Source organism: Symphalangus syndactylus, chromosome 14 (assembly GCF_028878055.3).
Source record: "Symphalangus syndactylus isolate Jambi chromosome 14, NHGRI_mSymSyn1-v2.1_pri, whole genome shotgun sequence".
Classification (NCBI taxonomy): Eukaryota; Metazoa; Chordata; class Mammalia; order Primates; family Hylobatidae; genus Symphalangus; species Symphalangus syndactylus.
The window spans coordinates 15,837,398-15,863,331 of record NC_072436.2 but is presented as its reverse complement, the minus strand read 5'-3'; the positions used below and the strand labels follow the sequence as shown (position 1 = coordinate 15,863,331).

At 53.3% G+C, this 25,934-nt stretch overlaps 3 protein-coding genes across 19 annotated transcripts; 1 reads left to right on the top strand and 2 right to left on the bottom strand.

Annotated features, from left to right (window-relative positions):
* Positions 1-282: 282 nt before the first annotated feature.
* NPB (neuropeptide B) lies at positions 283-1,393 on the bottom strand. The gene is made up of 2 exons (XM_055241236.2): positions 648-1,393; positions 283-557 (listed from the first exon to the last, which is right to left on the bottom strand). The coding sequence occupies exons 1-2, from the start codon at positions 1,044-1,046 to the stop codon at positions 429-431; spliced, it is 528 nt and encodes a 175-aa protein (XP_055097211.1). The 5' UTR covers positions 1,047-1,393; the 3' UTR covers positions 283-428.
* Positions 1,394-2,893: 1,500 nt separating this feature from the next.
* Positions 2,894-12,025, bottom strand: LOC129461832 (anaphase-promoting complex subunit 11). Of its 11 annotated transcripts, none has more exons than XM_055241237.1 (4): positions 11,859-12,010; positions 10,039-10,101; positions 8,763-8,882; positions 2,894-3,229 (listed from the first exon to the last, which is right to left on the bottom strand). In XM_055241237.1, the coding sequence occupies exons 3-4, from the start codon at positions 8,869-8,871 to the stop codon at positions 3,084-3,086; spliced, it is 255 nt and encodes an 84-aa protein (XP_055097212.1). In that variant the 5' UTR covers positions 8,872-8,882; positions 10,039-10,101; positions 11,859-12,010; the 3' UTR covers positions 2,894-3,083. The 11 variants fall into 11 exon arrangements, with proteins under 11 accessions (XP_055097212.1, XP_055097214.1, XP_063473465.1 ...); XM_055241239.2 differs by having other exon boundaries at positions 11,889-12,010; XM_063617395.1 differs by having other exon boundaries at positions 11,869-12,004.
* A 74-nt stretch (positions 12,026-12,099) lies between these two features.
* On the top strand, positions 12,100-24,841 carry ALYREF (Aly/REF export factor). 7 transcript variants are annotated; one of them, XM_063617385.1, is made up of 8 exons: positions 12,100-12,399; positions 12,897-13,028; positions 14,392-14,539; positions 15,138-15,201; positions 15,303-15,480; positions 15,576-16,192; positions 23,162-23,299; positions 24,051-24,841. In XM_063617385.1, exons 1-6 carry the CDS (start codon positions 12,142-12,144, stop codon positions 15,588-15,590), a joined length of 795 nt encoding a protein of 264 aa, XP_063473455.1. In that variant the 5' UTR covers positions 12,100-12,141; the 3' UTR covers positions 15,591-16,192; positions 23,162-23,299; positions 24,051-24,841. The 7 variants fall into 7 exon arrangements, with proteins under 7 accessions (XP_063473455.1, XP_063473456.1, XP_063473458.1 ...); XM_063617386.1 differs by having other exon boundaries at positions 24,023-24,841; XM_063617388.1 differs by having other exon boundaries at positions 23,162-24,181; positions 24,307-24,841.
* The last annotated feature ends 1,093 nt before the right edge of the window (positions 24,842-25,934 follow it).

The window sequence follows — 25,934 nt, the reverse complement described above, 5'->3', positions numbered from 1 at the left end:
TTTGGCTCTCGAGTCGGGGAGCGAAGGGCTGGGGAAGACACTGGGAACCGGGCCAGCGGTGGCCCTGCACTTTCCCCCAGGGAGCACCAAGGCTAGGCGCGGCCTCACCGCAGGGCTGGGTCGTGGCCAGCTTCGCCCCGGGTCTGAAGACCTCTGGGCGGCCCAGGCCAACCTTGCCCTGCTGCCGCACACCTGGCTGCCCTGTCATAGCCAGGCTTGGGGATTTCCAGGTCCTGTTCCCCTCGTGGCCTGGCTGCCACCTCTGGCACCCCTCACTCCGAGGCCGCCTCATTTATTTATTCGTTTGCCATTAACTGCGGGGTGAGTGGAGTAGGGGAGAGCTAGGGCGCCATCCCGCGCCGGCTGGGGTCCCCGAGTGGGACGGTGGGGACGGGGGGGCCCCCATTGGTGCCAGGAGAGTTCCGGGCTCAGGCGGCGAGGCAGTCGGCTGCGCGCAGGGACAGGAAGACGTCTGCCTTGCACTGGTAGGTCCTGCGGCCGTCGGGGAGTCGCTCACACCTCTGCAGGTTCGGGGCGACGTCCTGGACGCACACAGCCTGGGGCATGCAAGCAAAGGCTGAGGGGCCGCCGCACCCCCACCCGCGTCCTGCCGCCACCCCCCTCAGCCCCCGGCCTGCCGGACTCACGAGGCTCCGCAGCCTGGGGTGCAGTTGCAGCTCCGGGGAGGCTCCGGCCCGGCCCAGGGGTTCCGCCCCTCTGTAGGGCTGAGAGCGCCGCCCGTACGGGGACCTGCGGAAGCCGGACAGCAGCCCCGCGGCGCGGCCCACGGAGTAGGAGCTGCGCCCGGCCGCCGGCTTGTACCACGCGAGGCCGGGCGGCGCCAGCAGCAGGCACAGCGCCAGGGCGGCGGCCGCCAGGGTCGCGGACCGGGCCATGGGGACGCGGGATGGCTGGGGGGCGGCGGCGTCGGAGCTCGGAGCAGCCACCGCCTGGGCCGCTTTATATCTGCGGCGGGGGCGGGCCGAGGCTGCGGAGGGCCGGGAGGGGCGGCGGGCGGGCGCGGAGGACCCGTCGCACCTCCGCATCCCAAATGAACCAGCCGCGCGGGCGAGCGCTGGAGGCGCGAGGGGATCTGGCGCTTGGTGGGAGCCCAACGCCCCCTCAAGCTCCCCAGCCACGCCGCTCGCGCCCTTCAGGCCCGGCTTGCGTGGGCCTCAGTGGGAACAGGGGAGGGCCCATGGGCGCCCAGCCCTAGGAGTCGTCCCCCAGGCAGTCCCCAGTACTCCTGAGGCTGGAGAGCCAGCCACACTGCGCAGTGCCCCGGGGTCGCTTTCTCCCACCCTAAGGGGTATTCTTGGCTTCAGGCATCAGAGTCCATGTGGCTTGTGGGGTCCTCATTTCCTTCATGCCCCTTGGGGAAGGGTCCACCAGCAGGGCTGCTACTGGAGGGGTCCTCTGGGAGGGGGGCAAGAAGGCCAGCCACACCAAGGCACTGGAGCTCCATGATTCCTGGCCTTCGATTGATTGGAGGCCCCTCTCTGCCAGCTCTGCCCCTGGGGGGGGCACCAGGCAGGACTGCCAGCCGCTCTCCTGGCAGGTGACATCAGCCTTCAAGCTCACTGTGCCCTCACCATTTCATGCTCCCCAAGGTCCTGGTCATGCCTTCTTTTGGATATCCCCCCAGGACAGGCACTGGCACTGGAGCCCTGGCACTTGTTTCTGGGTTCCATGCTTCCCAGGTGTGATGGTGAATGCTGAGTGTCAGCTTGATTGGATTGAAGGATGCAAAGTATAGTCCCTGGGTGTGTCCGTGAGGGTGTTGCCAGAGGAGATTCCCATTTGAGTCCGTGGGCTGGGAGAGGCAGACCCACCCTCAATACAGGTGGGCACCACCTAATTGGCTGCCAGCACAGCCAGGATACAAGCAGGCAGAGGAACGTGGGAAGACTAGACTGGCTGAGTCTGGCCTCCATCTTTCTCCTGTGCTGGATGCTTCCTGCCCTCACACGTCAGCCTCCAGGTTCTTCAGCTTTTGGACTCTTGGACCTACACCAGTGGCTTGCCAGGGGCACTCCAGCCTTTGGCCACAGGCTGAAGGCTGCACTGTCGGCTTCTCTACTTTTGTTTTGGGACTCAGACTGGCTTCCTTGCTCCTCACCTTGCAGATGGCTTATGGGACTTCACCTTGTGATCATGTGTCAATACTCCCAGTAAACTCTTCATATATACTCTTCAAGAGAGTCCTGTCTCTCTAGAGAACCCTGACACAGATTTCAGGTGAGGCCTGGTTTACTCTTCAGGGTGCTGTGAGGAAGGAAGTGTCAAGAGACACACTGGCCACGGGTCACTGGCCCCATGAATGCCAAGGGCTCCCTAGGTTACTGGAAACACAGCCTGTGCTCTGTCCAGAAGCAGCCTGAGACACCGAGGCTGCCACTCCCCCAGTGGCCCCTTCCCACCACAATTGTGGGGAGCAGAGGCACACAAAGGAGCCTCCCAGGGCCACCCTTCCCTAGGAAGGGAAGCCTCAGACATGTGTGGACACACTTCCCAGTGTCAGGACACTGATCCCTACACTGTGGGAGGCCCAGCCCCGCTGCAGACAGTCCCAGTGAGAACAATGGACGCCCGCTCAGAGATGGTGGCCTTCAGTCTGGAGGCACCACGAGCAGTGGCTGCCAGCTGTGCACAGCCAGGGTCCCTCAGAACCAGCCCGAGGGAGGGTCCCAGGGCTGCCGCTGGCAATCCAGCAGGCCAAGAGCATGCCCTAGGCTCTACCGTCTGATCCTGCTCCTTCTCTTCCCAGTCGTGACTCAGGGTTTGACGAGGGCCTTGGTGTTTCACGGAGATGTTTATTCATGAGAGTTTTCATATCAAAACACACCGAGACCGCATCAATATGCCGAGAACACAGGCACCCAGAGGCCTCCAGCAAGATTTGAGTAGTTTAATGAGTTTTTACTTATTGGATAAAAGTGTCAACATAGTGATGGGAAAACAAACGCAGCTCCAGCCCTTGTTTCCACCTTGTTGCAGCCCAGGGGCACTGTCCCCAGCAGCCATCGGCGCCAGCATGAGGAAGGGGTCTCAGGACGCCCCTCCAGCGAGGGCCAGGTCGGGCCTCACTCCTTGAACTTCCATTCCTGGCGGCACATGGGGCAGTGCTGCTGCACCTGCTGCGCGTGCAGCCACTTGAGGATGCAGTGCATGTGGAAGCAGTGGGAGCACTGGCCCCACACCAGCGGGCAGTCATCGCCGGGCACCTTGCCTACGGAGGGGAGGTGGGGAAAAGGACAGGCGTGACCAGGCTGGACACAGAGCATGTGACAAGCCAGGCAGGGGTGCAGGTAGGGACCCTGGGCAGTGGCTCCAGCATTGCAGTCTCTCATGTTTCAGAGAAGCCGAAATCAGGAGTGTTACCCAATCAGTCTCCTGACCAGCCCGCCCCCAGGCGAAGACCAGCAATGACCAACAGACACCAGACACGCAGCCTCCACCCAGGGCAACCGCAGCAGGCGCCTCCCCTCACCCAGGCTCATCATGCTCAGTGGGGAGCCCAGGGGCCTGAGGAGGTGGCGCTCTGGCCTAGCCCACCATGTGTCCCCCTGTGCTTGAGGCTGGGGAAAAAGGGCAATGTCTGACCTACAGGCCCTGGGCTCATCCGCAGACACTTGATCTGTGATGCCAAAAAGGTCACATGAATGGTCAAGGCACCAAGGAGACGTGCATCTGAGTAGTGAACTGGTCTCTTGATCAAGGGCAGGAGGGGTGGGGCCTGGGGACCTAGAAGACTCTTCCCTAGACATCAGGGATCCGGTGTGCTGCCCAGGCGTTGGGGACGCCGTATTGATGGGCACCTGTGGATGGGCCCTGCCTCCCAGGACAGGCACAGGCTGCGGCACCAGCCCAAACACCTAGAAATGCTTTCTCCATGGAGAGTGCCTGACACAGAGAGGTATACTTGTATCAGCCATGATCAAGAGAAATGAGTGTCCCTGATCCCCAAGAGCCTGGAAACCCCCATGGAACAGCTGCTGCCAGCAGAGCACAGCAAGTCCCAGCCCCAGCCCCATGGCAGGGTCGGGCCAGCATTGTGGAGCTGGAGCTCGTGGCCACCCTCCTGTCCTGGTGGCACCGGCCCCAAAGCATGCCCACTCCCAGCCCTGGGAGGACCTGCCCATGGGGGCTTTCTAGCCTCAGCACAACTCTGCTTGGTTTCAGCCCTTTCAAATGAGAACTGAAGCCTGCTAGCCCCCTGAGGAGAGGGGTCTGGGCCACTCTTGAGTACTTGGGGGAGGCCTCGTTTAGTCAAAGGTGCCGCTTCATTCTAGTGCGTTCCCCACCCGAAGCCGGCCTGGGGTGTCTGATAAGTCCGCAGATGCACTGAGCGTGACTCATTCGAGGACCTGATGCTCTCCTGATTGCATTTTTTTAAATTAAAACTCCTCTCGGCAAAACTGCACTGCCACGAGTCCTCTGGGATGCGGGATGGACTCATTGTTTACCAGCCTCGGGCTCCCACGGTCTTTGTTGAACTTAGTCACTCTGAATTTTTCACAGGAGTTCAATTTTAGCAAAAGAAACCTGGTGCTGCTTAGCATGGAAGCACATTGGACTCGTCAAACGCTTAGTGCATTAACACTGACTCACTATAACTTAACCACCAGCAGGTCCATAAATTAGACTCAACTCCTGAGTCTCTACAGCCAACAGGCCCCATGTTAAACAAAGCCTGAGCACACTGTGCCAGCCGAGAGATGCTGAGTGTTCAGGGCAACACCCTCTGGATGCCCCATCACAGGCCCAGCTAGCATGGTGCAGGCCAGGTTCTGCAGGCTGCCTGTGGACCCACCACTGCAGTCACTTGGGGGCTACCTAGTGCCACCTCTAATCCACAGGATTCGCCACCCACATCTGGCCCACGGATGCAGCCAGACTAGGTGTGGACACATGGTTTGGAGGAATTTCAGAAGTTAACCTGCTGCTGTAGAAGTCGAGTGCCTGCCCTCAGGGCATCCCGTGAAGTCTTGTTACGTCCTTAAGAGCAATTTATTTTTATTTTTATTTTTTTTTGAGACGGAGTCTCGCTCTGTCGCCCAGGCTGGAGTGCAGTGGTGCAATCTCGGCTCACTGCAAGCTCCGCCTCCCGGGTTCCCGCCATTCTCCTGCCTCAGCCTCTCCGAGTAGCTGGGACTACAGGCGCCCGCCACCACGCCCGGCTAATTTTTTTGTATTTTTAGTAGAGACGGGGTTTCACCGTGGTCTCGATCTCCTGACCTCGTGATCCGCCCGCCTCGGCCTCCCAAAGTGCTGGGATTACAAGCGTGAGCCACCGCGCCCGGCAAGAGCAATTTAAAAGAGATCAAATAAAACTGTGCCTTGTGAATTTAGTTATTAACCTAATTAGCTATTAACTACAAATCCAATCAGGTAGAGTCAATCAATAATTTCCTAAGATTACACCCTACCTATTTGATTAAATGAGGATTAATTCCTGAGTGATGAGATTTCTGTTTAGCTAGGGCCAAGGTAAAAGTTAAGCCTAGAATAAAAAGTATTTGTACTGGCCAGGTGCCACACCTATAATCCCAGCACTTTGGGAGGCTGTGGCACGACACAGTCAAGAGTTTGACACCAGCCTGGGAAACATAGTGAGACTCCATTTCCACAAAAAAAATTAAAAATTTATGTAGTTTTGTTCAGGCATGGTGGCTCACGTCTGTAATCCCGGCACTTTGGTAGGCCAAGGCAGGCAGATCCCTTGAGCCCAGGAGTTCAAGACTAGCCTTGGCAACATAGCAAAACCCTGTCTCTACAAAAAATAAAAAAAAAATTAGCCAGGCATCGTGGAGAATGCCTGCGGTACCAGCTACTTGAGAGGTTGAGGTGGGAGGATTGCTTGAGCCCAGGAATTGAAGGCTACAGTGAGCTATGATTTTGCCACTGTACTGCCGCCTGGGTGACAGCAAGACCCTGTCTTAAAAAAAAAAAAAAAAATTGTACTAAGATTCAGTCATCTCAATTTCACCTTAAGAAGCAAAGACGCCGGGCGCGGTGGCTCACGCTTGTAATCCCAGCACTTTGGGAGGCCGAGGCGGGCGGATCACGAGGTCAGGAGATCGAGACCACGGTGAAACCCCGTCTCTACTAAAAATACAAAAAAATTAGCCGGGCGTGGTGGCGGGCGCCTGTAGTCCCAGCTACTCGGAGAGGCTGAGGCAGGAGAATGGCGGGAACCCAGGAGGCGGAGCTTGCAGTGAGCCGAGATTGTGCCATTGCACTCCAGCCTGGGCGACAGAGCGAGACTCCGTCTCAAAAAAAAAAAAAAAAAAAAAAAAAAAAAAAAAAAAAAGAAGCAAAGACAGGGGCAGGTGCAGTGGCTCACACCTGTAATCCCAGTACTTTGGGAGGCCGAGGTGGACGGATCACCTGAGGTCAGGAGTTTTAAGACTAGCCTGGCCAACATGGTGAAACCCTGTCTGCTAAAAATACAACAAATTAGCTGGCTGTGGTGGTGCACGCCTGTAATCCCAGCTACTCGGGAGGCTAGGCCAGAGAATCGTTTGAACTCAGAAGGGCGGGGGTTACAGTGAGCTGAGATGGTGCCACTGCACTCTAGCCCGAGCAGCAAGGAAAGACTATCTCAAAAAAAAACCAAAAAAACAAAAAAAAAACACACAAAAAAGCAAAGCCAGATGAGTGTGGTGGTATGCTACTTGGGAGGCTGAGACAGTAGGATGGCTGGAGCCCAGGAGTTCACGTCCAGCTTGGGCAACATAGTGAGACCCTGTCAATCAATATGGGCATGCACCTGGCCCTACAAAAATACGCCTGGTTACTTGGGGTAGTGAGGAGCTTCTCAGTTCTCTCCATTCCCCACTGTCCTCCCCATTCCCCACTGTCCTCTGGGGAGTTCTTCTTGTCCTCCCTGGGCAAAACCTTGACCCTTGCTTCTGCTTTACGCTCATTTTGGTCTCATGAAAAATCATTTCGCTGATGCAAAACTCTGCTTTCAACCTAAACATAATCAAACATTTCCACTTTTTTTTTTTTTTGAGACGGAGTTTCACTCTTGTTGCCCAGGCTGGAGTGCAATGGTGCGATCTTGGCTCACCACAACCTCTGCCTCCCAAGTTCAAGCGATTCTTTTGCCTCAGCCTCCTGAGTAGCTGGGATTACAGGAACGTGCCACCATGCCCGGCTACTTTTCTGTATTTTTAGTAGAGACGGGATTTTACCATGTTGGCCAAGCTAGTCTCAAATTCCTGACCTCAGGTGATCCGTCCGCCTCGGCCTCCCAAAGTGCTGGGATTACAGGCATCTGCCACCATGCCCGGCTAATTTTTTTGGATTTTTAGTAGAGTTGGGGTTTTGCCATGTTGGCCAGGCTGGTCTCAAACTCCTGGCCTGAAGCGATCTGCCTGCCTTGGCCTCCCAAAGTGCTGGGATTACAGGCGTGAGCCACTGCTCCTGGCCTATGCCATTCAATTTTGAGAATTTTCAAATAAAAAGTTTAAACTAATCTTTTTTTTTTTGTTTTTTGAGATGGAGTCTTGCTCTTGGCTCACTGCAACTCCGGTCTCCCAGGCTCAAGAGATTCTCCTGCCTCAGCCTCCCCAGTAGCTAGGATTACAGACACACGCCACACGCCCAGCTAATTTTTGTATTTTTAGTAGAGATGGCATTTCACTATGTTGGCCAGGATGGTCTCAATCTCCCGACCTTGAGATCCATCCGCCTCAGCCTCCCACAGTGCTGGGATGACAAGTGTGGGCCACCACACACCCTGCCTCCATCTCTTGACCCTGTGATCTGCCTGCCTTGGCTTCCCACAGTGCTAGGATGACAGGCGTGAGCCACCATGCCGGCCTCGATCTCTTGACCTTGTGATCCGCCCGCCTTGGCCTCCCACAGTGCTGGAATGACAGGCGTGGGCCGCCCACCCAGACTCTAATCTCTTTTTAATCCCACGTATTTCACAGCCGAGTTTCATCCTATGGAGTCTGCGGCAGGATCTTTATATAAACACAGGTCCCAACCACCTGGCTTTTTTTCTATCAACTTTTCTTCACGAGATGAAAATGAAAATATTGGGGGAGCACGGTGGCTCACGCCTGTAATCCCAACACTTTGGGAGGCTGAGGCAGGTGGATCACCTGAGGTTGACAGTTCGAGACCAGCCTAACATGGAGAAAGCCTGTCTCTACTAAAAAATACAAAATTAGCTGGGTGTAGTGGCACGTGCCTGTGATCCCAGGTACTTGGGAGGCTGAGGCAGAAGAATGGCTTGAGCCCAGAAGGCGGGGGTTGCAGTGAGCCGAGATCGTGCCATTGCACTCCAGCCTGGGCAACAAGAGAGAAACTCCATCTCAAAAAAAAAAAAGAACAGAAAAAGAAAATGAAAATGTGGGCCAGGCAAAGTGACTCACACCTGTAATCCCAGCACTTCAGAAGGCTGAAGCGGGCAGGTCACCTGAGGTCAGGAGTTCAAGGCCAGCCTAGCCAACAAGGCAAAACCCTGTCTCTACTAAAAATAAAAAAATTAGCCCAGCATGGTGGCGCATGCCTATAATCCCAGCTACTTGGAAGGCTGAGGCAGGAGAACCATTTGAACCCGGGAGGCAGAGGTTGCAGCAAGCTGAGATCGTGCCATTGTACTCCAGCCTGGGAAACAAGATCGAAACTCGGTCTCAAAAAAAAAAAAAAAAAAAGAAAATGAAACTGGGGATTTCGTGCAGGTATTTAACAGGAGCTACGAGACTAGTCCAGCAGGGAGCAGACAGCACAGAGGGGACACTCACAGTCAGGGCAACAGCCGTTAAATGCCATCCTGCAGATGCCACAGTTCTCATCATTGGCCACCCAGAGCCAAGTGGCCACGCCGTTCCAGCACTTAATCTTCACCTTCATGGCAGCAGAGCCTGCGGCGGAGGGGAACAGGACGACTGGCTAAATTGAGTCTTCAGAGCTAGAACATTTAGGCACCAAAATAGGTATAAGCCTGCCACAGTGTAGTCCCAGCTACTCAGGGGGCCAAGGCAGGAAGATCATACCAGCCCAGGAGTCCGAACCCAGCCTGGGAAACATCGTGAGCCCTGCTTCTATTTTATTTTACTTTTATTTTTATTAATTTTTTTTTTTGAGATGGAGTCTCACTCTGTCACCCAGGCTGGAGTGCAGTGGCATGATCTCAGCTTATTTCTTTTTTTTTTTTTTTTTTTTTTTTTGAGACGGAGTCTCGCTCTGTCGCCCAGGCTGGAGTGCAGTGGCGCAATCTCGGCTCACTGCAAGCTCCCCCTCCCGGGTTCACGCCATTCTCCTGCCTCAGCCTCTCCGAGTAGCTGGGACTACAGGCGCCCGCCACCACGCCCGGCTAATTTTTTCTATTTTTTAGTAGAGACGGGGTTTCACCATGGTCTCGATCTCCTGACCTCATGATCCGCCCGCCTCGGCCTCCCAAAGTGCTGGGATTACAAGCGTGAGCCACCGCGCCCGGCCGATCTCAGCTTATTTCTTGTGCCTCAGCCTCCTGAGTAGCTGAGACTATAGGCACGCGACTCCACGCCCAACTAATTTTTGTATTTTTAGTAGTCGAGGTTTCACCACGTAGGCCAGGCTGGTCTTGAACTCCTGACCTCAAGCGATCTGCCGCCTCGGCCTCCCAAAGTGCTGGGATTACAAACGTGAACCACTGTGCCCTGCTGTGAGCCCCGTCTCTATTAAAACCCATAACAAGTAAAGGGCTCTGGGCCCAGAGGGTCAGGGCTACAGGGGAGCTACTGGAGAACAGCAAGCCCCAGCAGCAAGCCGCTTTGTGGCTACACCTATAATCCTAGCACTCTGGGAGTCCAACTCGGGAGGATGCCTGAGCGCAGGAGTTTGAGACCAGCCTGTGTAACACAGTGAGACTGAGTCTCTACCAAAAAAAAAAAAAAAGAAAAAAAAAAAACTATCTGTGAGGTTTCTTTAGCCATCTAGAGAAAGGGCACACTCGTCTCTCCAAGGGAAGGGACTCAGCTCCTTACGGACAAGGAGATCACATTTGGAAGCACAGGACAGTCAGGAGTTTGGTTTTACCTCACGTTGAGGGTATCTTCAAAGATCTCAAATGGGCCTGGCCAACATGACGAAACTCCGTCTCTACAAAAAATACAAAAAAATTAGCCGTGGGTGGTGGCTCATGCCTGTAATCCCAGCACTTTGGGAGGCCGAGGAGGGTGGATCACTTGAGGTCAGGAGTTTGAGACCAGCCTGGCCAACATGGTGAAACCCCATCTCTACTGAAAAAACGAAAATTAGAGGCCGGGCACAGTGGCTCACGCCTGTAATCTCAGCACTTTGAGAGGCCGAGGCGGGCAGATCACAAGGTCAGGAATTCGAGACCAGCCTGGCCAACATACTGAAACCCTGTCTCTACTAAAAATACAAAAAATTATCCGGGTGTGGTGGTGGGCACCTGTAATCCCAGCTACTCGGGAGGGTGAGGCAGGAGAATCACTTGAACCTGGGAGGCGGAGGTTGCAGCGAGCCGAGATCACGCCATTGCATTCCAGCCTGGGCAACACACACACACCCACACACACGCAAATTAGCCAGGTGTGGTGGCACACACCTCTAATCCCAGCTCCCAGCTATTCGGGAGGCTGAGCCACAGGAATCGCTTGGACCTGGGAGGCAGAGATTGCAGTGAGCCGAGATCACACCACTGCACTCCAGCCTGGGCAACACAGTGGGACTGTCTCAAAAAAAAAGCCAGCTGTGGTGGCGTGCACCAGCTGCCTGAGAGGCTGACGCTGAAGGATAGCTCCAGCCCAGGAGTTCAAGGCTGCAGTGAGCCAAGATCACACCACTGCACTCCAGTCTGGGTGACAGAGGGAGACCCTGACTCAAAAAAACAAAAACAAAAGCAAATATCTCAAAACAACTTAAAATCCATGAAACGGGCTGGGTGTGGTGGTTCACGCCTGTAATCCCAGCACTTTGGAAGGCCAAGGCGGGCGGATCATCTGAGGTCAGGAGTTCAAGACCACCCTGGCCAACATGGCGAAACCCTGTCTCTACTAAAAATACAAACATTAGCCAGGTATGGTGGCACGTGCCTGTAGTCCCAGCTACTCAAGAGGCTGAGGCAGGAGACTCGCTTGAACCTAGGAGGCAGAGGTTGCAGTGAGCCCAGATCGCCCCACTGCACTCCAGCCTGGGCGACAGAATGAGACTCTGTCTCAAAAAAAAAAAAAATCAATGAAATGGTACACTGGTTTTCATTAAGAAGTTGCAAAAATATGTCATATAATTTTTTTTTGGAGACAGGGTCTGGCTCTGTTACCCAGGCTGAAGTGCAGTGGTGCCATCACGGCTCACTGCAGCCTCGACCTCCTGGGCTCAAGCAATCCTCTCACCTCGGCCTCCCAAGTAGCTGGTAGTACAGAAGCGCACCACCATGCCCAAGTAATTTTTTTTTTTAGAGATGGGGTCTCACCATGTTGCCCCGGCTGGTCTCAAACTCCTGGGCTGAAGCGAATCTCTTGCCTCGGCCTCCCAAAGCGCTGGGACTACAGGCGTGAGGCCCGCGCCCAGCCCGCACGAAAACTTGTAAAGGATATGACTAGCAAAATGTGACAGTGCAGACTTGGGGGGCTGCAGGTGGAGACCAAAAAACCAACCCGCAGCTCGTCTGCAGCGGCTGCCGCCCGCCGAGGCCGCGCCCGCCGGACCCCACAGCGAGCGGAGCGCACAGTCCTGGGCGGGAGCGGAAACAAGCACTCTCAGCAGCTCCTGGGCACCCGCCGCGCCCGCAGCGCCCCCAGCCCTGGCCGATCGGGCGGGGCGTGCGGGAAAGGAGGGGCGCGTAGGCTCCGCCCCCAAAGGCCACAGCCCCACCCCCTGCGCCCTCGCACCTTCGCCAACCTAATCATGCGCCGCCCTACCCGCCCTTCCGTTGGCAGCGCTGGCGTCCGCGCGGGAAGGTATAAAAACGACCACAGTCGCGGCCCGACTCACTCAGCAGCGCCCGCCGAGTCTCGCACGCCAGTGCGCACGCGCCTCCCCGCCTCACCCCGTCCCGCGCGCGCAGCCGTCCGCCGGCGGCCAATCAGCAGCCGCTCCGAGGCCGTGGCACCGGAAGGCCTCACGCGGCGCCGGAAGTGACGTGCTGGCGTGCTGACGCGCGGGCTCGAGCCGATGCCCGATTCCGCGCCCGCCATGGCCGACAAAATGGACATGTCTCTGGACGACATCATTAAACTGAACCGGAGCCAACGAGGCGGCCGGGGCGGGGGCCGGGGCCGCGGCCGGGCCGGCTCCCAGGGCGGCCGCGGCGGTGGGGCGCAGGCCGCCGCGCGAGTGAATCGAGGCGGCGGGCCCATCCGGAACCGGCCGGCCATCGCCCGCGGCGCGGCCGGCGGAGGCGGCAGGAACCGACCGGCGCCCTACAGCAGGGTGAGTGTGGAGGCCGGCTGCGCCGGAGAGTGGGAGGGGGCCAGCCGGGGCCGGGGCGGCTTGCGGCGGAGACCCGGCCCGGCGGGCGGATAGGGCCTGTGGAGCGGCCGCCCGGAGGTCCGGAGGGTGCATGTGGGCGCGAAGGGGGAAGTGGGTGGGAGCGAGGTCGTTCTTTCGGGGCCCTGTCCCGGAGGCTGAGACCCTTCCCGGCTCTTTGTTTGTTCCGGACGCTGGGGCCTCGTGGCAGGAGAGGAGGGGACGCTGGTCGCGGCACCGGCGGCGGGAAGTTAGTCTAAGGGAACTGAAGTTGTTTGGCTGCGGTGGGACCGTGCGGCCTCGGGCTGGGGCAGCTGCAGCGCCGGAGGGAGCGCTGGCGGCCCCGTCTCGGCCGGATCTTCTCAGGCCGGGAAAAGGAAGGGTCCGGAGTAGCCGTGAGGGCCAGGAAAGCCCTGGACTGAGACTCACTGATCTGCTGTTGTTGCGGTTTTTTTCTTCAGCCAAAACAACTTCCCGACAAGTGGCAGCACGATCTTTTCGACAGTGGCTTCGGGGGTGGTGCCGGCGTGGAGACGGGTGGGAAACTGCTGGTGTCCAATCTGGATTTTGGAGTCTCAGACGCCGATATTCAGGTAAGAGACGAGGGCTTCTCGGTGAGCCGTTCGCCCTGCACAGGACGGATCGTGATTTGGGGGATGTGGCCCTGAGTCCCCTTCCCCCCTTAGCGAAGGAAGCCCTCCCAGCTCTGAAGGGCTGCAGGACAGACCTAGCTCTAGTAAAGCCGGGGTCAGTCCGCAGGCAGGTGCGAGCCTAGCCGAGCCTGAGGAACTGCTGCCGTTAGTCTGAAGATGGGTTCTGTGAGTGAAAATCCCCTGCCAGGGCTTCCCGTTTCTAACAGGGACAAAGACTGACCAAATGTGAGTGGTTTTTGGCTGTTAGACCCAGCCCAGTTGCTTTTTAAATTTTGTGCCTGTCTTAGTGGGTTAATGTGAGAAAAAGAATTTTTATGTATCTTATGAAGCACAGGGAGCCTGTGTGTTTTTCTGGCTCTGTTTGCCTTGAGTGTTGTCTTATAAAGACCTTGTATGCTGTGGTTTTATCACTCCCCACCCCCGTGTCCCGTCAGTGACATGACTCAAATCCATCTTTGGTTGAAGCTTTTCTTTTTTAAAAAAAGAAAAATTGAATCCCAATGGCATTTAAACTTGTTTTCTGGTTAAGAAATGACTTTTTGGGAATCAGTTTTGGAGATGGCTGGGCAGGGTTCAGTTGCCCACAGCCCAGCCATTTGCCTTGGGAGGACAGAGTAGGGCCAGTGAGCACTCACAGTGTCTCAACACTTTTTTTAAGGTGGTTTCTAGCATCCACTGGAAACCGCTTTTGGTGAACTCCAGTTCCCGCTGTGTGCCTGCGGCCGGAGTATCCCCACACTCTGGGTTCCCTCTCCAACTCCCAGCCTGCCTGAGGTCAGGGCAGTTTCCATGGCAGCGCTTGACTTCAGACTTTGCCGCAGGCTTGAGTAGGAGGAGAGGGAAAGGTGAGCCAGAATCTGCCTTTGGGGGAGGGGCTGGGGTCAGGGCTCCCAAATCTACAGGCCCTTCAAACGGGTCTGATATCGGACTGCTTCCCTTGCTCTTGATCTTGGCCTTTACGGTTTCTTGGAACAGCCCTTGGGTGTGTTGTAAATTTTCCTTTGTTGAAGAGGATAGTGGCTTAATTTTGTGCCCGTGCCCGTTGCTAATGGGCTTTGCAACTTCCTCTACCTGCAGAATGGTACATGTGTCAGGTCCCCACAATGGCAGGAGCCCTCAGACCCAGGTGCTCTTGGAAGTTGCTGTCCCTCCTACCCCGCCCTTCCCTCATTTCCCGTTACCACTGTCCTGCCTCCCAGAGAACCACCCCCAAAGCACCTCACGCTTCCAGGGCCTGTCCCTGGGCCACCAGAAGGAGCACAGTTTTGTTGCTTTTCTGACAACTGTTCTTTGCAACTCCCAGGAACTCTTTGCTGAATTTGGAACGCTGAAGAAGGCGGCTGTGCACTATGATCGCTCTGGCCGCAGCTTAGGAACAGCAGACGTGCACTTTGAGCGGAAGGCAGATGCCCTGAAGGCCATGAAGCAGTACAACGGCGTCCCTCTGGATGGTGAGTCTGGGGGTGGACCCACGCTGACTGTGGGGCTTGTGGAGTTTGGGGCTGGCACCTGTCCAGGTAGGAATATGGGGTACCCCTGTGGCTGAGGACACTTTGCATTTGCCCCTTTGTCTCTCTCTTCCATCTGCCACCTCTCATGCTGCCCCACACATCTGGACCAACCTCTTGTGAACCCCCATCCAGCAAGCTACATCCCTCCCCTCCTTCAGCTCCTTCCGGAAGATTCACTTCTGTGAAGCCTTCTCAGAACCGCCATAGTACACCTCTGAGTGCGGGGCTGTAGTCGTAAAGACAAAGGTACCGGTTCTTCTTCGTCAGGTCACCCACACCTCTCCACCCACGAGCACCCCGATACTTCAGCAATCAGCCCACCTAGTCTGGACTGAGAAGGAGTGAGGAGGTGTTGGTGGGGTTGCTTCCTGGCCATTTTGTTCTCCCACCAGTATCTCCAGGCCATTTCCCTTGTCGGGGGCATTTGAGACGCACAGAGGCCCTTTCCAGTGTTTGCATGGAGACCAGGGTGTGGTGCCAGCTGGGTTGGTTTTAGAGCCTCTCATTAGAACGTGCCCTCTTGTATTCTTTGCCGCAGGCCGCCCCATGAACATTCAGCTTGTCACATCACAGATTGATACACAGCGGAGACCTGCACAGAGGTGACTTCCGGGGCCTCTGGGGAAGAGTATTGGCCTAGGGTGTGGCTGTATCGCTCTTGGGGTCCTTCCAGGTATGTCAACAGTTTCGTTTTCCTTGCTAGCATAAACAGAGGTGGCATGACTAGAAACCGTGGCGCTGGAGGTTTTGGTGGTGGTGGAGGCACCCGGAGAGGCACCCGTGGAGGCGCCCGTGGAAGAGGCAGAGGTGCTGGCAGGAATTCAAAGCAGCAACTTTCGGCAGAGGAGCTGGATGCCCAGCTGGACGCCTATAATGCGAGAGTGAGTCCCGGGGGAGCCAGCTGGGGGCCTGGTCAAAGCCACCGTGGGGAGCAGGCTTCCTGTGAATGCAAGCCTCTTTCTCCTCTGTGTTTCAGATGGACACCAGTTAAACAGACCGGCATATCTGCGTGTGGAATAGGACCCAGGCGTCTCCTCTTGCTCCCTGGTCGGGGGGCAGTGGCTGGGGCCGTGTGTCCAATGATGGATTTGTTTCTTTTATGTTTTAAAATAGGATTTAAAAACTCATGTAAAGGTTTTTTTTTTTTTTTTTTTTTTTTTTTAAATTCTGAAACAGACCTGTTTTGTACCGAGTTATTTTTGGGATAAATTTTACTGGTTGCTGTTGTGGAGAAGGTGGCGTTTCCACCTTTTCCATAATAAAATAGAAATGTGTGTAGAACTGGAACTGTTTGATTCATCCCACTGTTGGAGTCCAAGCCTGGGCCAGGACTTTGGTGTCTGTCCAGCTGGGAGGGGGTGGGAGAACCTGAGTTGGGGATGGAGCAGCCCCATCTGGTTGGACACCAGAAACTGGCATGGGTTGTGGGGGTGGCAGGGGGTGGGGTGTCACCGCTTCTGGAGGGCCGAAGCTGCCTGCCTCCTTTCTCATCCTCTTTCCTGCCTCACACCTAACGCCTTCCTCTCTAACTCACCAGGTGGGAGGACACCTTTGCCCGGAGCCACCTGTTGACCCCTGTGCCTGTGCCTCCAGGTGAGGGGAGGTTGGGGTGGGGCGGGCTGCCCTGTGTGCTGTCCACAGGCTTCCCACAGCCAGAACATCTCTGGGCTGTTCCTTGCCTTCTTGTACTCTGGTTTTCAGAGAAACATGGATTCAGCAGTTTTGACTCTGTAGTGTAATTCCTTTGTTTTTATGTTTGTTTTTTTGTTGTTGTTTTTAACCTTGCCACGGAGCAAGGCATGAGGATCCTCTCTAAGTTGTATATTTGATGAAGTGGCTGGTGGAAGCTGTGACAATCTGTCCATTTAAGAGTGGGGTGGCCGGACGCGGTGGCTCACACCTATAATCCCAGCACTTTGGGAGGCTGGGGCACGCGGATCACCTGAGGTCAGGAGTTCAAGACCAGCCTGGCCAACATGGCGAAATCCCGTCTCTACTAAAAATACAAAATTAGCTGGGTGTGGTGGTGCATGCCTGTAATCCCAGCTACTCGGGAGGCTGAGGCAAGAGAATCATCTGAGCCGGGGAGATGGAGGTTGCAGTGAGCCGAGATTGTGCCATTGCACTCCAGTCTGGACAATAAGAGTGAAACTCCGTCTCAAAAAGGAGTGGGGCAATGCCTGATACCTGTAATCTCAGCACTTTGGGAGGTCAGGGCAGAAGGATCTCTTGAGCCCAGAAGTTCGAGACCAGCCTGGCCAACATGGCAAAACCCTGTCTCTACTAAAAATACAAAAATTAGCTGGGTGTGGTGGCGTGCTCCTGTGGTCTCAGCTGTTCTGAAGGCTGAGGTGGGAGGATCGCTGGAGCCTGGAGGTTGGCTGCTGTGAGCCATTGTCACGCCACTGCACTCCAAGCTGGGCAGCGGAGAGAGAGCCTTGCCCCCTGATGCTGAGTTGGTGACAGCACTTTGAGAATGAGATGGGAAGGGGGACAAGGGAGCTCCAGAGTTCTGCCTGACCCCACTGTCCCACAGCTGGGATGTAAGGAAGACCCAGGGCAGTGGCCAGTGGTAGTGGAGAGACAGACGGGAATGCATGTGGTGTCTGCTGAAACCTTTCCTTGCACCAGCGGCTCCTGCAGTCGCACATCCCAGGCTAAGCTTGCTTCCATGCTGGGATGGACCTGGCTGAGTCATGGGCAAGGGAGTGTGACTAAGGGTGGTTCTTTCACTGTCGGTCACAGATGTCACTACAGATCAGCAGCTGCCATCTAAGCAGCTTGCCCCATGCCAGCCAGGGCCACAGTCTAGGAACCCAGATGAACAGGATGACTAATCTTGGCCCTTCCAGAAGCCCAGTCTAGCAGGAGAAAGGATTACTAAGTGCCCAGCTTTAGTTGCTGTGAATGTGACAGAAAATGTCATCAGTTCAGTGAGTTAGAGTCAGGTTATCCCCAAGCAGGTGCCCTTGGCCTGGGCCTCAGTGTTGGAGCAAGGCCTGAGCAGGCCCGTGCCAGGCAGGGGGTCTGCTCTCTGGGGCCATGCTAGGACTGGCTCCCTGCTGCTTAGGAAGTGGAGAAGGCACCTGGTGGACTGGTGTGGTCAGCCCCTACAGGGTGTGACAAATGACAGGACTGACAAGCAGCACTGCTTTGGTTGTGCAGTAATGGGGTAACAGGCATTTGGAGGGAGGAATGACCAGGATTTGGGACTTACTGGCATTCTCGGGAGTGAGGGGCATGGGAATGAAGTATTATGAGGCCTTGGGGAACTGGGTGGGTAGGTGTCGTTGGAGAGAAGGCCCCAGGAAGGAGCCAGCTGAGGGGCGTCAGCATTGGACAGGCTGGGCAGAGGCACCAGCTGGCCCACAGGAGAGCATTGCTTAGAGCCGGACCTCTCCAGTTTGTCAGCTGATAGCATGTGGACACGTTGAAGTAGTGTCCATATGTGGCATGGTCTTGGGAGGGTTGGAGGTGAAGGAAGTAGAGAGAATGATGTCATAGAAGCAACAGCTGGCATTTGCTGGGGGGCCAGTGGTGGGGTCATTGAGGCAGGTGCTGCTGAGTGCTCGAAGGAGAATGACCTGATTCTGTTCCTGTGGTGGGGGTGGGGCTGGCCATTTATAACTATGGTAGAGGCTGGGTCTGGAAGCCATCGGGGCTTCTGGTGGGCAGCAGGTCAGGTAGCTGGGCCGAGCTTCATCGTACCCGGTCTTCATTTCCTTATTCATAAAACACAAAACCTTATTTTACTTCCAAGGCCAGAGGACTGTTTATTGTCCCATTGGGGTGCTTGTGAGACAAAGAAGAGCAGGGCTCTTCCACTGACTGCACAGACAGCAAGTAGACATGAGGCCTTGGCCAGCTGGGCTGTCTGGTCCCCTCTTGAAGGGTGCTGCCAGTCCTCTGGGCACAGGGCCTTGGAGGGAAGACACTCCACACTGCCCAGCGCCCTGCTGCCCCCCACGTGGTGACTGAGTGATGCTTTGCTCAGACAGCGAGCTATAGCCGACAAACTGAACCGGCAGCCTGTGCCCCATGGGCACTTGGGGAACCCCCTCTGCCTCTGGCAGTCCTGTGGTTCCATGGTGCCATGCACCTGTAATCCCAGCTACTCCGGAGGCTGAGGCAGGAGAATCACTTGAACCCGGGAGGTGGAGGTTGCAGTGAGCCGAGATCGCGCCATTGCACTCCAGCCTGAGTGAAAAAGAGCAGCATTCCTGTGGGACTTGGAGCTCTTCCAGGGTGGCTCATGGTCTGCCCAGCTCCGTCTTCAGCCTGAGGTCCTTGGAGAGGGTCTCAGGTGTGAGCGTGCAGCTCCCACAGGTGCTCTGGCTTCTGGCTGGTGTGTACAGAGATCTAAGGAGCAATCTACACTAGGCAGCTGATTGAATCATGTTCAGCCTCACATGGATTAAGGGGCTACAATGTTACTCTCAGACATCCTTTCAGATCTCATGAGATGGCTATGTCTGTACCTGGCAACAGAGTTGTCATGTAAATGGTAACTTTTGGTTCTTAGCCTGCAATGAACTGATGGTCTAATACAGGAAACATACAAGTGATAGGTTGCAGTGTAGCCTAACAGGAGTGGAGTGTGGGGCATGGTTGGAACTCAGGCTGCAAGAGCACTCCTCTCTCAGGCTGCACAAATGGTCAGCCAGTGTCTGAGGCTGCACCTCTGCTGGATGTTCTACGTACATTTCATTTATCCTCTCAGCAATTTAGGAATACAGTCTTTCATTTTAGAGGTTTTTTTTTTTTGAGACGAAGTTTCGCTCCTGTTTCCCAGACGAGTGTGGTGGCACGATCTCACCTCACCACAAGCTCTACTCCTGGGATGAATCCATTCTCCTGCCTCAGCCTCCCAAGTCGCTGGGACTGCAGGCGCCTGCCACCACACCCAGCTAGTTTTTTGTATTTTTAGTAGAGATGGGGTTCCACCGTGTTAGCCAGGATGGTCTCGATCTCCTGACCTCATGATCCGCACGCCTCGGCCTCCCAAAGTGCTGGGATTACAGGCGTGAGCCACTGCGCCCAGCCTATGGTTTTTTTGGTTTTTGTTTTTTTGAGACGGAGTCCTCTGTCACCCAGGCTGGAGTGCAGTGGCGCAATCTCCACTCACTGCAAGCTCTGCCTCCCAGGTTTACGCCATTCTCCTGCCTCAGCCTCCCGAGTAGCTGGGACTACAGGCGCCCGCCACCAAGCCTGGCTAATTTTTTGTGTTTTTAGTAGAGATGGGGTTTCACCATGTTAGCCAGGATGGTCTCAATCTTCTGACCTTGTGATCCGCCCGCCTTGGCCTCCCAAAAGTGCTGGAATTACAGGCTTGAGCCACCGTGCCTGGCCACTAATTTTTTGTATTTTTAGTAGAGACGGAGTTTCACCATGTTGGCTAGGCTGGTCTTGAACTCCTGACCTCAGGTGATCCGCCTACCTCTGCCTCCTAAAGTGCTGGGATTACAGGCATGAGCCACCACGCCCGGCTTCCAGCCAGCGTTTTTTGTTGTTGTTGTTTTGTAAGACAGAGTCTTGCTCCGTCCCCCAGGCTGGAGTGCAGTGGCGTAATCTCGGCTTACTGCAAGCTCTGTCTCCTGAGTTCACACCATTCTCCTGCCTTAGCCTCCCAAGTAGCTGGGACTACAGGTGCCCACCACCACGGCTGGCTAATTTTTTTTGTATTTTTTAGTAAAGATGGCGTTTCACCGTTAGCCAGGATGGTCTCTATCTCCTGACCTCGTGATCTGCCTGTATCGGCCTCCCAAAGTGCTAGGATTACAGGTGTGAGCCACCGCGCCCGTCCCCAGCCAGCATTTTTAAGGTATATCTGTGTTGTACCATGTCTAAGACTTCCTTTTTATGGTCGACTACTGACATGGATATACCACATACTTTTTTTTTTGTCCATCTGTTCATGGATGTTTGGGTTGTCTCCACTCCGTGCCTTTATAAGAATAATGCTGCTGTGAACATTTTTATATACGTTTTATATTAACATCTTTTCAATTCTCGAGTAGAATTGCCAGGTCATGAGGTAACTTTAATTTTTTGAGGAACTGCCAGACTTTTCCAAAGCAGCTGCAGCATTTTATATTTCTACCAGCAATGTATGAGGGTTCCAATTTCTCCACATTCTCACCAACACTTACCTTTTTTAGTTTAGTCATTCTACTGGGTGTGAAGTAATATCTCATTGTGATTTTGCTTTGCAGTTTCTTCTTATAATCTTTTTTTTTTTTTAAATGTCTTTAATCTCTCTTTTTTTTTTTTTTTTTTTGAGACGGAGTGTCGCTCTGTAGCCCAGGCTGGAGTGCAGTGGTGCAATCTTAGCTCACAACAACCTCTGCCTCCCGGGTCCCCGTTCAAGCAATTCTCCTGCCTCAGCCTCGAAATGGCTGGGACAACAGGCACGTGCCGCCATGCCCAGCTAATTTTTGTATTTTTAGTAGAGACGGGGTCTCACCATGTTGGCCAAGCTGCTGTTGATCTCCTGACCTTGTGATCCGCCCACCTCGGCCTCCCAAAGTGCTGGGATTACAGGTGTGAGCCACCACGCCTGGCCCTCAGTCTATCTTTTTTATATCTGGATTGAATAGACTTTACCATGGATAAATCTCCACCCTGGCGGATTGAGGACTTTACTTGGAAATACAGATATCCTAAATGGAATTAAATGTCCTATTATCAGTGGCATTCATCACATTCAACAAAACAGTATCATAAAAGTTGATATTGTTGAGTGTAATAAATACCTGAACTCTAGTTACATAAAGATGAGAATCATGTCTCTTCATATTACCTTATGTCATTACGTTTTGTAGAAAAACTTGTCTCAGGCCGGGTGCGGTGGCTCACACCTGTAATCCTGGCACATTGAGAGGCTGAGGCAGGCAGATCACAAAGTCAGGAGATCGAGACCATCCTAGCTAACATGGTGAAACCCCATCTCTACTATAAATACAAAAAATTAGCCAGGCATAGTGGCGGGCGCCTGTAGTCCCAGCTACTTGGGAGGCTGAGGCAGGAGAATGGCGTGAACCCGGGAGGCCGAGCTTGCAGTGAGCCGAGATCGCGCCACTGCACTCCAGTCTGGGTGACAGAGTGAGACTCCGTCTCAAAAAAAAAAAACAAACTTGTCTCAAAAGTACTATGATATTCTTCCTGAAATGGACATTGTAGCATCTCAATATCTTTTTTAAAAAAACAACTAAATTTTTGAAAAACTGTGTTTTGAGACAAGGTCTCCCTCTGATGTCCAGGCTGGAGGGCAGTGGCGCAAACATAGCTCACTGCATCCTGGAACTCCCAGGATCAAGGGATCTCCCACCTCAGCCTCCTTAATAGCTGGGACTACAGGCACCCACCACTGCGCCAGGCTGATTTTTAAAACTTTGTATAGATGGGGTCTCACTATGTTGCCCAGGTTAGTCTCGAACTCTTGCGCTCCAGGGATCCTCCTGCCTTGGTCTCCCAAAGTGTTGGAATGACAGGCGTGAGCCACCACACCCAACATAGCCTATTAATGTCAGCCTATTTCTCTATGAATTTTCTGAAGTGTTATATTCAGATTTATAGAAGCTTTTGTCTTTTATGACCTTGACACTTTTAAAGGGTACTGTCAGCTATTTTGTAGACTGTCTCTCACATTGGGGACTCTGACCTTAGGACTGGACAAGGTTTTTTTTTTTTTTTGAGATGGAGTCTTTCTCTGTCTCCCAAGCTGGAGTGCAGTGGTGTGCTCTCAGCTCACTGCAATCTCTGCCTCCCAGTTTCAAGCGATTCTCCTTCCTTAGCCTCCTGAGTAGCTGGGATTACAGGCACCCGCCACCACGCCCGGCTAATTTTTGTATTTTTAGTAGAGACAAGGTTTCACCATGCTGGCCAGGCTGGTCTTGAACTCCTCACCTCGTGATCCATCCGCCTTGGACTCCCAAAGTGATGGGATTACAGGCCTAAGCCACCACGCCCTGATGGTTTATTTTATTTTTTGGCATGAATACCACAGCTGGGATGTCCTCTTCTCAATGCATAGTGGAGATATGCAGTGTCAGTCTGTCCAACTCCTGGTCGTGTTCAGGTGGTGGCGGCGGCTGCAGGGGCTTCTCTGCTACATAGTTACTGTTTTCCTTTTGTCATCCATAAATACCTTGGGGAGATACTTCCAGATTAAGTGAATGTCTGTTTCACTTCCAAGTTTTTTATTTTTTTTTTTTATTTTTATTTTTTTTTTTGAGACAGAGTCTCGCTCTGTTGCCTGGGCTGGAGTGCAGTGGCACGATCTTGGCTCACTGCAAGCTCCGCCTCCCGGGTTCATGCCATTCTCCTGCCTCAGCCTCCCAAGTAGCTGGGACTACAGGCCCCCGCCACCACGCCTGGCTAATTTTTTTGTATTTTTAGTAGAGATGGGGTTTCACCGTGTTAGCCAGGATGGTCTCGATCTCCTGACCTCGTGATCCACCCACCTCGGCCTCCCAAAGTGCTGGGATTACAGGCGTGAGCCACCGCGCCCGGCCACTTCCAAGTTTTACCCACTAATTTTTGTTTGTTTGTTTGTTTTTTGAGATGGAGTCTCACTCTTGCCAAGGCTGGAGTGCAGTGGCACGATTTCAGCTCACTGCAACCTCCGCCTCCCAGGTTCAAGCAATTCCCGTCTCAGCCTCCCAAGTAGCTGGGATTACAGGCACGCGCCACCATGCCCAGGTAATTTTTTTTTATTTTTAGTAGAGATGAGGTTTCACCATGTTGCCCAGGCTGGTCTCCAAGTCCTGAGCTCAGGCAGTCCACCCGCCTCAGCCTCCCAAGGTGCTAGGATTACAGGTGTGAGCCACAGCGCCTGGCCTACTCACTAATTTCAGCATCCACTGATGGTTCTTGCAATGCAGTAATTATTAACTTAGTTTTCAAAGGTGATTTTTGCATTTTCCTCATTCATTTGACGTTTATTAATTGGAATTCGTCTCTAAGAAAGAGCAGTCCCTTCAGTTTTTTTTTTCTTTTTTTTTGAGACAGGGTCTTGCTCTGTCACTCAGGCCACAGTGCAGTGGCTCGATCATGGCTCACTGCAGCCTCGACCTCCTTGGGCTCAAGTGATCTCCCATCTCAGCTTCCTGAGTAACTAGAATTACAGGTGCTCACCACCATGCCCAGCTAACTTTTTGTATTTTTTGTAGAGATGGGGTTTCCCCATGTTGCTCAGGCTGGTCTCAAATTTTCGAGCTCAAGTGATCCACCCGCCTTGGCCACCCAAAGTGCTGGGATTGCAGGCATGAGCCACTGCACTTGACCTACGATTTCTTTCTTTATATATCAGTATGAACGCAAGGGCTGTTTGTTTGATTCTATGAGTCATAATCTGATACTGTTTCGACGCTTTGGCCATTGGGAGGTCCTGGAGATTGTCTCCTGTTCCCCATCCTTATTTAGGCACTTCTTTATTTTGGGATGTCTTCAGTTTTCCTTGTCCCAGCTCTGCACCCAGCTGCTTCTCCAGGGAGCCCTCCCTCACTGAAGACTGGGATTTAGCAACCAAGACCTGGGCACTGGCTGTGTTTGTTGCTTCTGGGCCCTCCTGGGACGACAGAGGTGGGAAGTGGATCTGTGACACGTGCTTGTGCATTTACCCCCCCGTTGGTTTCTGTAGCTGTCTAGTTCCTGCTGTTCCTGTCTCACCTGCCCCTTTCCTTATGTGTAGTTTCTTCCTGTGACAGGGAGAAACCTGGCTCTCAGATTGACACGACATTCGCTTAGGCCATGTCAGTGCTGTAGGTGAACTGCTCAACCTGTGCCCCCAGGAGGCGCAGTCACTATGGAGGCACCTTACTTCCTTAATCGTGTACTGTTGTTTTTGTGTTTGACCTGTAGCATCTAAGTACTGGTTTCAAATGTTGCCTAGATGAGTTCTTTTCTTTCCACCTCATCCTGCAAATTATGTGATTTGCATAATTTGTACATAGTTAGGTTCATTTGTTAGTCTGTATTCCTTTTGGCTTCCCCCATATCCTCGTTGACTTTTTCTTTCTTTTGTAACTTACATATGTTACTATGAAATTTATATGAGGGTATATAATTTTCATAAATGTTTATGGTTTACATGTATTAGCTGTTATTATTAAGAAGTCACCCTGGGATTGACTGGCCAACCATTTCGTGGAAGATAGCAATAAATAATACATCACGAAAGACTTTAATGTAAAAATAAAGCCATGAAAGTACCAGGAAATAAATCTTTTCATTTTAATTACATCAGCTTGTCTGTGATCATGTAGCCTAAGGTAGGCCAGAGTTAATTTTTGTGTTATCTATACACGTTATTGAAGCGAATTATAAAATGTTTTAGCATGCTAATTACTTGTAAATTAACATCTACATATAAAAATGTGAGCGTATATTCTATTTAGTATATAAACCCTTCATAAACAAGTAATTCAAGTTAGTATTAATGATATCTTAAGACTTAACATTCCTTTTTTAGTTTGTGTTGAATAAATCAACATCTAAGAGTTCATGACGATGCTTAAGGAAAGAAGCCTCATGTTTACCTTTGGAAGTTGTAAGGCACTGACTCATAAAAATTGGCAAATAAAAGGAAAGAATCAGGCATTTAATGTCTTTTCTGTATGAACTATTTAATTTTCGGGCAACAATTGATGACAAGGGGTCCTTTTTTTTTAAAAAAAAAAAAAAAAAAAAAAAAAAGAATTCCAGCTAAGAAATACAGGCCAGGCACGGTGGCTCAAGCCTGTAATCCCAGCACTTTGGGAGGCCAAGGCGGGCGGATCACGAGGTCAGGAGATCGAGACCATCCTGGCTAACACGGTGAAACCCCGTCTCTACTAAAAATACAAAAAATTAGTCGGGTGTGTTGGCGGGCGCCTGTAGTCCCAGCTACTCGGGAGGCTGAGGCAGGAGAATGGCGTGAACCCGGGAGGCGGAGCTTGCAGTGAGCCGAGATCACGCCACTGCACTCTAGCCTGGGGGACAGAGCAAGACTCCGTTTCAAAAAAAAAAAAAAAAAAAAAGAAATACAGAAATAATTAGAAAATCAGGCCAGGCACAGTGGCTCATGCCTGTAATCACACTCCAGCACTTTGGGAGGCCGAGGCATGAGAACCACTTGAACTCAGGAGGCGGAGGTTGCAGTGAGCCGAGAGTGCACCACTGCACTCCAGCCTGGGCAAAAGAGCAAGACTCTCTCAAAAAAAACAAAAACAAAAAAAACCCAAAATGAGAAAATCACCATTTTGAAGTGTCCAGTAAAATGATGCATATGAGAAACAGTGAAAATTGAAGATGACAGTTGAGGAGGCCACTGATAATGGGTGGACCAGCCCAGCTT